General features: G+C 60.7%; 1 protein-coding gene across 1 annotated transcript; it reads left to right on the top strand.

Moving 5' to 3' along the window:
• Positions 1 to 8,051: 8,051 nt before the first annotated feature.
• On the top strand, positions 8,052 to 11,297 carry LOC309583075 (low affinity immunoglobulin gamma Fc region receptor III-like; the record flags this gene model as incomplete). The annotated part of the gene is given in 7 exon segments (XM_082298592.1): positions 8,052 to 8,076; positions 8,079 to 8,354; positions 8,620 to 8,883; positions 10,380 to 10,463; positions 10,895 to 10,916; positions 11,003 to 11,058; positions 11,188 to 11,297. Coding segments are annotated over 7 exon segments (837 nt in total).
• Between the last annotated feature and the right edge of the window lie 759 nt (positions 11,298 to 12,056).

Genomic DNA, 12,056 nt, shown 5'->3' with positions numbered 1-12,056 from the left:
CACAACCGCTGTCTCTGTCAGCGCCCCCACGGGTGTCCCCTGGCCCTGCCCCCCCTCGGCATCCACAAGTGACCAACGCGCAGCTGCCGGGACCCTACGAGGGACAGCAGGACCCCGGTGCCACCTACGAGAGTGTGATGTGACCCTGGGGGGAAATTGGGGATCACTGGGAGGCATCGAGTTCCCCCAGGGGTCCCTCACTGCCCTTCACAGCACCCCAGGGCCTCCCCATTCCCCCTCCCAGTGCTGGGGGGGCACAGGACCCTTTTGCCTCTTCTTGGACCCAAAAGGCAGCGTTTGGATTAAAGCGGGAGAAATGGGGTTGGTTTGTTCAGCTCTGCCTGCTCAGCTCGGGAAGGAGGAGGGTCCCGCTCAGGGTGCTGAGCAGATCCTTGTGGGATTTGCCTGAGTTTTGGGGCTCCCTCAGTGCCTTGGGCAGAGGGACAAAATGATGCATTGCTGCATTTCTGGGCTGCTTCCCTCGCAGCTGCCCCTGCAGGGGCGCTTTCCCACCAGCCCTGCTCTGCAAACCATCCAGGCTGGAAGGGTGAGCTGGTCCTAAAAAGTGCACAGGCCCTAAAAAGCTGAGCCAGAGGCAAAAAGTGAGCCGCACATAAAATCTGAGCCAGGCCCAAAAACTGATTTTGCCCTTAAATCGAAACAAGCCCCAAAAACCTGAACCAGTCCCAAAATCTGAACCGGTGGCAAAACCTGAACCAGCCCCAAAAACTGAACTGGACCCAAAAACTGAACTGGGCCCAAAAACTGAACCAGCCCTAAAAACCTGAACCCATCCTTAAATTGGAATAAGCCCCGTAACCCGAACCAGCCCCAAAAACCTGAACCAGCCCCAAAAACTGAACTGGACCCAAAAAATCTGAACCAACCCTAAAAAGCTGAACCAGTCCTTCAATTGGAATAAGCCCCATAACCCAAACTGGCCCCAAAAACCTGAACTGGCCCCAAAACCTGAACCAGCCCAAAAAATGGAACCAGTGACAAAAACTGAGCTTGTCCCAAAATCCGAAGCAGCCTCAAAACTTGAACTGCCCAAAAAACCTAAACCAGTCCCAAAAACTGAACTGGACCTAAAAACCTAAACCAGCCCAAAAACTGAACCAGCCCTCAAAACCTGAGACCCGGTGGCTCCGGCGAGGGGAGAAATTGCAGTCCAAAACCAATGTGGTTGAGAAGAGCAAGCTCCGTTTCTTCGCAATCCAAAGGCACTTACATAGTGGACCAGCTTGTGAACTCTTAAGTGGCTTAAAACTTATCAAAGCAAATTTCTGCTTGTACCTAATTGGACTTATATTGGCAAGCTTCTACAGTTATGTTATGATTCAAAGAATTCAGAGTTTACCTCCCCTTCTCCGGGTCTTATCTACACAGCTGTAAATCTTCAAAACTCCCTTTTTGTTCCCAGCCCTGTTTTTTTCACACAGGCCATTTTCTCATGCAGAGTTTTTGCTTGTACAGAGTTTTTATTGATCCCAATAATTCTATTTTGCAACAAATTCCCCTTTTTTCTTTTTGTACAAGCAATACTTGATGGGTCACAGATGTAGTGACTTTGTATATTATCTTTTGCAAGCATTGGAAGGCAAGCTGAACACACTATTATTAAGAATATTACTAGTCCTACAGTAATCAAATGCTACACAAATAAAACTAGCCATGATTTTAACGTAGTAACTTGAACCATCTTTCTAAGCTGAAACCATCTTTTTTCTGTAATTGTGTGGTTAAGTGATGGAACTTACTTCTCTGCTTGTGAAGTAGGAAAAAGTGGTTAGAGAGATTTATATGGCACATACCTTGGAACTTTTCACAGCCGTGGCTGTGAGCTAATAGAAAATCAATGGCTGCTTAATTTTATAATATTCTATGTCTAACACTAGGAACATTTACACTTAACTCATTAAGCATTTGCAAAGTCATATTAAACTTATCCCTCTCCCAGCAAGCAAGTTTATGCAAGATAGCGTAAGCCCTGGCTGCCAAAGTACCAGGTAAAAACATAAATGCTAATGAAATTGACTGCTTTCACTTGATCTAAATGGGCAGCCAGCTGATTGAAAATACCTGCTAATGCTCTTGTTTCAAGACAGTCAAAAACCAATTTTTCACTTTACTTCTGTGTTTGGTGTTATACCCAAAAATTTATATAATATACCCAAAAATTTATGCCTTTTTTTTTTTTCTTAGTTTTGTCTTTGGAAAGGGTTCTCCGACACCCACCACAAGTCACTGGCAACCACCCAGGGCAGCTGTTACATTTGCCCCAGAGTTTCGCTATTTCTCCTGCTACGGAGAGTGGTGGATCTGGCAAGTCCTCAGCTCCTTCACTCAGCCACGTCTGCAGCCTCTCCCAAGGCTCCTCGGGACAGAGGTCTCAGAGTCCCAGCTGTTGAAGTAGTGGCGTCACTTTCCTCAGGAGCTGATGCTGACTGCGCCTTCTCGTTTCGGGGTCCTGTAGCATGGCACCACTTGCTGGGCACAGCTCTGGTCAGTGATGCAGTGATGACTTGTCCCTGTTGTTGCGGGACATTCTGCAGCATTGCAGTCCACGTTCGTTCCCAGAGCAGGAACTGTGAAGGGCTTAACAACAACTGTGCAATGCTGATGCAATCATTTGAACACAGAACATCTGCTGTAAAGATAGACTGCAAAAATGCTTTGTGTAGATAAGTCAGCAAGCTTTTGGATTACTTTTTGTATCATTTCTTGGTTTTTCTCCCTGTCCCGGGGCCAACCCCCGGCTGGCTTTGGCTTTGCAGGTGACGAACCCGCAGAAGTCGCGCTGCTGCCGGACATCCCATTGTTTGGCAGGGGGGGTTACTCTCTGCCGCTTTTGGCCAGGCTTTAGGACCTCTCTGTTGCTCTGTTGCTTTCGGCGGGACACCAGGACTGCCTGTGTCTCCTTGGCCCGCCTGCGCCCCGCCCCCTGGGTCCGGCATCTCTGCTTCCACGTTCGCGGCCATTCCTCTCTCAGACGTCGGAGAGATAACATCCGGCTCTGCCGAGTTTAGCAGCTCCTGCAGTGAGCGGACGGGTGCTGATGTGTTTTTAATCGGTTTTCTCGCAGCCAGCCCAAATAACCGCGCCACTCCGGGCTCCGCTCCGGTCTCTGCCCGCTGCTCCGTAAGACCCGCGTCTGTTTCTTTCCTGGAGCTGCTACACCCGGAGCTGCCACTCTCTAAAGTCTCTATGGCAGCTGCGGCCACTGTCTGTTCTGTTTTTATTTCTGCGAGAGTGCCAGTTACTGCTCTCCAGGTGAATTTGAGAGCTTTTGTTTCTTTAGCTTTCTTTTTAAACGATCTTGGATCAGCTAGTTCCTTATAAAGGTGCACTTCTTTAAGTCTTTAAGCTTTTCTAAAAAGCGTAAAAATAAGTCAAGGGCCACCTCTGTTTCCATAACTGCGTCCAACCACACTGCGTCCCACTGCAATAACTGCATCCCACCGCAATAATGGTGTCTCACCACAATAACTGCATCTCACCGCAATAACTGCGTCTACCCATAAAACCGCATCTTACCGCGCTGTCCCTGCTGTCAGGGTCGTGCAGCCTTCAGGTTTATCCCTCGTCAGCCAACGGCGGACCCCGCTGTTCAGTCGGTCCAGGCTGGGATCAGGTGCCAGCCCGCAGCTGCTGATCCTACGCCCCCGGTTGCAGCTACCGTGCTGCAGTTGGCTCCTGCCGGGTTGAGAGGAACAAAGTGCCAGTCCGAGTTCGAGTTTTGAGTTCCGAGTTCGAGTCTGAGTTCCGAGTTCGGGCGCCAAATGTTGGAATTGTAAAAAGGTGCCCAGTGGCTCCGGCGAGGGGAGAAATTGCAGTCCAAAACCAATGTGGTTGAGAAGAGCAAGCTCCGTTTCTTCGCAATCCAAAGGCACTTACATAGTGGACCAGCTTGTGAACTCTTAAGTGGCTTAAAACTTATCAAAGCAAATTTCTGCTTGTACCTAATTGGACTTACATTGGCAAGCTTCTACAGTTATGTTATGATTCAAAAAATTCAGAGTTTACCTCCCCTTCTCCGGGTCTTATCTACACAGCTGTAAATCTTCAAAACTCCCTTTTTGTTCCCAGCCCTGTTTTTTTCACACAGGCCATTTTCTCATGCAGAGTTTTTGCTTGTACAGTCCTTTCATTCATCCCAATAATTCTATTTTGCAACACCATCCCTGTCTGGATCCCCACCCCTCCCTCGGGTCCCCCCATCCCTCTCAAGGTGTCCCTCCCCTGAAACCCCCCATCCTTCCGTGGGTTCCATTCCTGCCCTTCCAAGCCTCCTCCACCATCTCTGTGTGCCCTCGTCCTCACAGGGATCCCCCCGATGCTCTCTAAACTTCCTCGGGTCCTTCACTGTCCCCTGGTGTCCCCTTCCCGCAGGGGTCCCGCTCTCGGGGGTGTCCGTGTCGGCGCAGCCCCCCGGGGCACAGGTGGCACTGGGGGACCGCCTGGTGCTGAGCTGCGCAGTGGCCGCGGGGACAGGTCCCCTGTCCTTCTCCTGGCACCGGGGGGACTCGTGGGCACTGCTGGGCACCGGCCCCCGCCTGGAGCTGCGGCACATTGGGGACAATGACAGTGGCCACTACCAGGGCCAGGCCAGCGACGGGGACAGCATGGCCGAGAGTGTCCCCATGAATGTCACCGTCCTGTGTGAGCAGGACCCTCAGGAATGGGGTGACCCCACCCACCACATCCCCATCCCCCCTGGCCAGGTGCCAGCCCCGTCTGTGTCCCCGCAGTGACCGTGGCCAATGCCACCATCAGCCCCGGTGCCCTGGCACAGCCGGTGCGCGCAGGTGATGCCGTGACCCTGCGCTGCTCGGTGCAGGTGGGCTCAGCCCCTGTCACCTTCACCTGGCTGCGCAACGGCAGCGAGGTGGCCCGGGGTCCCCTCCTGGAGCTCGGCGACGTCCATGTGGGACATTCCGGCACCTACCAGTGCGTGGCCACCAACCAGCTGGGACAGGACGGGCACCGCGTGTTCCGGGTGCTCAGCCCCGAGCTGGCACTGACGGTGACACCGCGGGCACACTGGGACACAGGTGGGCTCACTCGGGGTTACCGGAGGGTGCAGAAGCCCCGGCATGGCAGCTGACCCTGATGTGTCCCCCTCTGTCCCCAGCAGTGGCCGCAGGGGTCGGTGGTTCCCTGCTGTTCCTGCTCCTGCTCCTGGGTGTCATTGTGGGCTGGCACCGGTGGCACTGCCTGGGTGGGTGACAATGGGGGTGTCAGGGGTCCCGGGGGCGGTGGGAAGCACCCCAGATTCGGGGAGGGAATGAGGCAGCACCCACAGTTTGTGACTTGGGGGTGGATGAGCCCCCTCTGACCCCAGCTCAGGGTTCTGGGGGGTTGGGGTGGTGTTGGGATGTTGGGGGTACTTTCAGGGCTTTTGGGACAGTTTGGGGGATCCCCCTTCCTCCCGGCCTTGGGGCTCTGGGGGCTCAGGGGTTCTGGAACACCAGGGTGGTTCAGATCTTCTGGGGGGCATAGGGGATGCTTGGGGATTCTGGGTGGACTCAGGGGTCTCGAGGGTTTTTAGGGGCCCCAGGGATGCCGCAGTGACCCCACACATTTTCTTTGTAGCCACCAGGAAACACCAGGAAAGGTGAGTGGGGGGCTCCAGTCCTGAGCTCAATTTTACCTCCACCCTATAAACCACCCACCCCACAGCCCCCCCCCCTTTACCCCCGCAGGCCCCCCCCAGAGCCCCCGCCCGCCCCAGAGGAGGGGTAGGTGCTGTACACCCTCGTTGGGAGCACCCAGAATGCAGGGGGTGAGTACGGGGCTGGGGACAGGGACACGTCACCCACGGGTGTCACCCCCACCCGGCTCCCCACAACCGCTGTCTCCCGCAGGGTCCCCCCACGCCACATCCCCCCAGGGGATCTACGCGGAGCTGCCGGGACCCCACGGGCGACTGTGGGACCCCAGTGACATCTATGAGAACGTGCTGTGACACTGGGGGCACTGGAGGCACTGGGGGCACTGGGGGGCACTGGGGGGCACTGGACGTCCCTGCGTGAGGGCACCCCATTATGTCCCCCCCACCCCACGGCTCCCATGGGTGCCCACCCTGCCTGGGGGGGGGGGGGTGGTCACGAGTGGGGGGGTCCCATGTGGGGCTGCCCAGAGCTCCCCGTTCCAGTGCTCCCAGTGCTCCCAGTACCCTCCAGGGGTTCCCCATTCCCCCTCCCAGTGCCGGGGGGGGGGGGGGCACAGGACCCTTTTGCCTCTTCTTGGACCCAAAAGGCAGCGTTTGGATTAAAGCGGGAGAAATGGGGTTGGTTTGTTCAGCTCTGCCTGCTCAGCTCGGGAAGGAGGAGGGTCCCGCTCAGGGTGCTGAGCAGATCCTTGTGGCATTTGCCTGAGTTTTGGGGCTCCCTCAGTGCCTTGGGCAGAGGGACAAAATGATGCATTGCTGCATTTCCGGGCTGCTTCCCTCGCAGCTGCCCCTGCAGGGGCGCTTTCCAGCCAGCCCTGCTCTGCAAACCATCAAAGGCCCTCGCTCGCAGAGCCACTGCTTGGGCTCCCCTTGGCTTTTGTGCTTCTCACAGGCCTGAGCAAACCACAGCCACGCCTTTTCCCCACACAATTCTCACCTTGCAGCAGCTCTAAAGCTGCGAGAGTCAAAGCCCAGGGAGCGGGGGGAACCCTCAGGACCCGTTCCCTGCTCGGGAGCTCCCCAGGATCGCTGAGCCACGAACTGGAGGGGGCAGGGTGGGGATGGGAAAGTGATGGGAATAAGGGAAGAAATGGAAACGAAGAGAGGAAGAAGCCCCGGGCCCCTCCCCCAATCCACAAGCACCCCATGGGGGCAGCGCTGGGCCCTGACTCACCTCAAAATCGGAGGCACCCAGGGAAGGAGCTGCGACCCACGTGCCCACCCAGGCACTGCCCATCCCTGGGACCCCCATTCCTCTGAGAACCCCGACCATGGGACCCCCATTCCTTATCTCCCCCCTCCCTGGGATGCCCATCCCGGGACAGCCATTCCCCAGAATCTCCATTCCCAAGGACCCCCATCCTGGTAACTCCAGCCCCTGCAACCCTCCTCTCCCTGCCACCCCAAACCCTCTGATCCCCACCATGGGGACCCCTATTCCCCTGGACCCCCATCTGATGTCACTCCCCCTCCTCAGCACCTCCAATTCCCAGGACACCCCTCCTTGGCTCCCTACAGCCCCCAAGACCCCAAATTCTGTCAACACCGTGTCCCCCCCATACCCCATAATGTTCCCACCCTGCCTCCACCAAACGCCACCCACACATGGGGGCAAGACGTGACCTCGCTTCCTGCCCGCCACCCAGGGGACAGGTGGCCCCAGCAGCGTGTGACAGGCAGCCCCGGGTGGCCGGGGACACCAGGATGGCTGGGAAGGTGACGCTGCTCCTGTGGGGTGAGTGTCCTGGGCACGGGCCTGACGCCCTGGGGATGGGCCCTGGTGAGGCAGAGAGTGGTGGGGAGGGGTCAGAGGGGGACTGCGGGGTGCCCTGAGGTCCCCAAGGCCAGCAGAGCCCGAGCATGGGCATGGAGCCCTCAAATGTGACCTGAGTCGTGGGGCAGCTGTGGGGACAGGAATGGGGGGGAGAGGAATGGAGGGAGTGGGATGTAGCAAAAGGAACCTTGGGGCTGGGGCAGCTGTGGGGACAGGGCCAGGGGCACAGGGATGCAGGGACAGGGACAAGGGCCAAGCACCATCAGGATGGGCCACGAGGCCAGGTGCCATTGGGATGGGATCATGGGCAGAGGGCCGTGGGGATGTGGCTGTGGGGACAGGTGCTGTGGGGTGGGTGGAGGTGACTTGTCCAAGCATGGGGTGTCCACAGTGTCCCCATGTCCTGCCTCAGCCCAGGGTGACAGAGGTGTCCCTGTCCTCAAGACCTCCATGCTAAACCAGTGACCCCGTGGGGACAGTTTGGGGACAGCCCCACACTCCATGCCCCGGGTGCCGCTGTCCCCGCGGTGCCACCCCCACCCAGCCCTGTCCCTTCTCCCTTCCAGCCCAGACCCTCGGCCTCGCTGGTGAGTCCTCGGGGGGATGCCACGTCCCCGCCCCGCTGTCCCCATCCCGCTCTGGCCCTGGCAGGCTGGTGTCCCCTGTCACCCGCAGATGCCCAGACCACCCAGCTCCTCGTGCAGCCCCCCTGGACGCCGCCGGTGCTGTGGGACCGGGTGACACTGACCTGCCAGGGCTCGGGCACCGCCGCTGCCACCACCTGGTACAAGGACGGGCAGCGTTGGTGGCAGATGGGACCCGATCAATTCCGTGTCACCGAGAGTGGCACCTACCAGTGTGACAGACCCGGAACGGGGCTGAGCCCCCCCGTGAACGTCTCTGATGGTGAGGGGGGTTGAGTGTCCCCAGCCTGGCACCCGCGGGGTCCCCGAGGGCTCTGGGTGGGCTCCGCTCCATGGGTCACCCCCCCTGGTGTGACCAGAGCCCGTCCCCTGCACACGGGGACATCCCAGAGCATCCCAGGGCCAGCGGAGCCCCGTGTTGGAATTGGGGACCCCTGGTGCGCTGGGTGTGACCCAATCGGGGCATCCCGGTGCCATCGGGACCGCACGGATCCCCGCGGTGTGACCAGACCCCCCCTGTCCCCCAGCCTGGCTGGTGCTGCAGGTGCCGGCGCGGGCGCTGCTGGTGGGGAACACGGTGACACTGCGCTGCCGGGGCTGGAAGGACAAACCGGTGACCTCGGTGTCCTTCTACCACGAGGAGAAACAACTGCAGCGGTTCCGCAATGGGACCGAGCTGTCCCTGTCCCCTCTGCGGCTGCACCACAGTGGCCGCTACCGCTGCAGGGGCTGCGTGTATTCCGTGTTTTCACAGTGGAAGGAGTCAGCGCCGGTGACAGTGACAGTGCTCAGTGAGCACCCCAGAGCCGCCACCCTGACACCCCGACACCCCCACACCTCAGCACCCCCACAGCCCCTTCACAGCAGGCTCGGAGTTACACTCCCCCCACCCCATCTCCTTCCCAGAGCTGTTCTCGGTGTCGGTGCTGGAGGGTCCCCCCGAGCCCACCGAGGGGTCCCCCCTGAATCTCATCTGCCTCAGCACCCCCAACCCCCTAAGGCCCCGAGCCCCACTCCTGCACCTCTTCTGCCGGCACGGGCGGTTGGTGGGGGGCCCACAGGGGTCCCCGCAGCTCCTGCTGCCCGCCGTGGGGGTCTCCCACTCGGGGAATTACAGCTGCCAGGTGCGCTCCGAGCGGGGGCCGTGCGGAAGAGCAGCGCCCGGCTCCGCGTCACGGTGCGCAGTGAGTGCGGGGATGGGCGCGGGGAGCCCTGACAGGCGCCACGGGTCCCCCAGTCCTGTCTGGGGTTCCCGCAGCCCTCTTTGACATCCTCCCGCATCCTCCAGCCCCTGCCTGAAATCCCTCCCCAGGTTCCCCCCCCCATTGCCCCGGGTTCCCACATCCCCTCATCGGGTCCCTTCCCTGGGTCCCCACACGCCTCTCTGGGGATGCTCCCATCCCTCTCCAGGTCTCCCTTCCCTGAATTTCGCACCGCTCCCTGGGTCTCTTTCTCTCCCACTCGAGTCCCCTCCGCCCTCTCCGACCCCGCCCTCCTTCCCCTTCCGGGTCCCCCACCCCACGCATCTTGTCCTCTGCAGAGGTCCCGCTCTCGGGGGTGTCCGTGTCGGCGCAGCCCCCCGGGGCACAGGTGGCACTGGGGGACCGCCTGGTGCTGAGCTGCACGGTGGCCACGGGGACAGGTCCCCTGTCCTTCTCCTGGCACCGGGGGGACTCGTGGGCACTGCTGGGCACCGGCCCCCGCCTGGAGCTGCGCCACGTTGGGGACAATGACAGCGGCCACTACCAGTGCAGGGCCAGCGACGGGGACAGCGTGGCCGAGAGTGTCCCCCTGAATGTCACCGTCCTGTGTGAGCGAGAACCTCAGGAATGGGGTGACCCCACCCACAACATCCCCATTCCCCCCATGCCAGGTGCCAGCCCCGTCTGTGTCCCCGCAGTGCCCGTGGCCAATGCCACCATCAGCCCCGGTGCCCTGGCACAGCCGGTGCGCGCAGGTGACCCCGTGACCCTGCGCTGCTCGGTGCAGGTGGGCTCAGCCCCTGTCACCTTCACCTGGCTGCACAACGGCAGCGAGGTGGCCCGGGGTCCCCTCCTGGAGCTCGGGGACGTTCATGTGGGACATTCCGGCACCTACCAGTGCGTGGCCACCAACCAGCTGGGACAGGACGGGCACCGCGTGTTCCTGGCGCTCAGCCCCGAGCTGGCACTGACGGTGACACCGCGGGCACACTGGGACACAGGTGGGGTCACTTGGGGTCACGGGGGGGTGCAGGACCCCAGGGTTCTGGGTGACCTCGGTGTGACCCCCTCTCTGTCCCCAGCAGTGGCCGCAGGGGTCGGTGGTTCCCTGCTGTTCCTGGTCCTGCTCCTGGGTGTCACTGTGGGCTGGCACCTGTGGCACTGCCTGGGTGGGTGACAATGGGGGTTGGGGGTCCCAGGGAGTTGGGGGAAGACCCCCAGAGTCGGGGAGGGAGTGGGCTGACACCCACAGTTCGTTACTTGGGGGTGGATGAGCCCCCTCTGACCCCAGCTCAGTGTCCTGGGGGCGTTGGGGTGGCGTTGGGATGTTGGGGGCACTTTCAGGGGTTTTGTGGGAGTTTGGGGGGTTCCCCTCCCTCCCGGCCTTGGGGCTCTGGGGGCTCAGGGGATCTGGAACACTTGGGTGATTCCAGGCTTCTGGGGGGCTTCAGGGAGTCTCGGGGGTCCTGGGGGGGACTGAGGGTCCGCTGGGGGCTCAGGAGTTTCGGGGGAGGGTAGGGGGGGGGAGGGGGCCGGGGGCTCCCACAAGCTTTCAGTAGCCCTGGGCACCCCACAGCCCCCCCTCCTTTTTCCTTCACAGCCTCCAGGAAGCACCAGGAAAGGTGAGTGGGGGGCTCCAGTCCTGCCCCCCCTTTTACCCCACAAGCTCCAGAACCCCCCACTCCAGCAGCCCCCCCGGTCCCCGCAGGGCCCCCCGGGCCGAGGCGCTTCACGCCAACATCGCGCGCAGCGAGCGGCTGAAGGGTGAGTGGGGAGGGGGGCACGGGGGGCACGGGGGGCATGGGGGGCACGGGGGGCACGGGGACCCGGACCCGTCACCCGCTGCTGTCACCCCACACCCGGCTCCCCCCAACCGCTCTCTCTCTCTATCAGGGGACCCCCAGCCCGCCCCCCCCCGGAACCCCCAAGTGATCAACACCGAGCTGCGGGGACCCCATTGGCGACTGCGGGAGCGCGGTGGCATCTACGAGAATGTGCCGTGACACTGGGGGGCACTGGGGGCACTGGGGGCACCCACACACGTGTGTCACCTCTCCCCGTGGGTGCCCACCCTGCCGCGGCCACCGGGAGCTGCCAGCAGCTGGCCCTCTCCTCCTGCCTGTGGCCACCAGGAGCTGCCATGGCCACCGGGAGCTGCCAGCAGCTGGCCCTGTCCCCCACCCGTGGCCACCGCCCCTCTGTCCCTCTGAGCCCCATGAATCCGGGAGAGTCCGCCTGGAAACCAGCCCAGAGTGACCCAAAGTGGCCACTGGGAGCTGGTGAGGGCTGCTGGGGACAGGCGGGGGGGACACGAGGGGGTCCCCGGGGAGCAGAGCCCCCGTCCCCCCTCCCGCAGCCCTGGAGGAGCCCCAGGATGTGGAGAGGGAGTTTTAGGGTCGGTTTTCCTTCTCATTTTTCAGTTTGATGCACAATAAATTCAATGAATTCCCCCCAAATCACTCTGTTTTACCCATGACCGAGCCCTCCCCGCCCTAATCCCAGCCCAGCCCCCCTCCCTGGGGTGCTCCAAAATCTGAGACCTCAGGGACAAGGGACCCCAAAATCTGGGACCTCAGGGACAGGGACCCCAAAATCTGGGACCCTGGGACAAGGACCCCAAAATCTGGGGTGTTCAAGCTCTGGGCTCCCGAAATCTGGGACCTCAGGGCTCCTGAAATCTGGGACCTCAGGGACCAGGGACCCCAAAATCTGGGACGTTCAAGCTCTGGGCTCCCGAAATCTGGGACCTCAGGGACCAGGGA

This window comes from Coloeus monedula (genome assembly GCF_965178545.1).
Source record: "Coloeus monedula genome assembly, chromosome: 29".
NCBI classification, from domain to species: domain Eukaryota; kingdom Metazoa; phylum Chordata; class Aves; order Passeriformes; family Corvidae; genus Coloeus; species Coloeus monedula.
The sequence above is the reverse complement of the archived record's forward strand: the minus strand, read 5'-3'. Positions and strand labels throughout refer to the sequence as shown.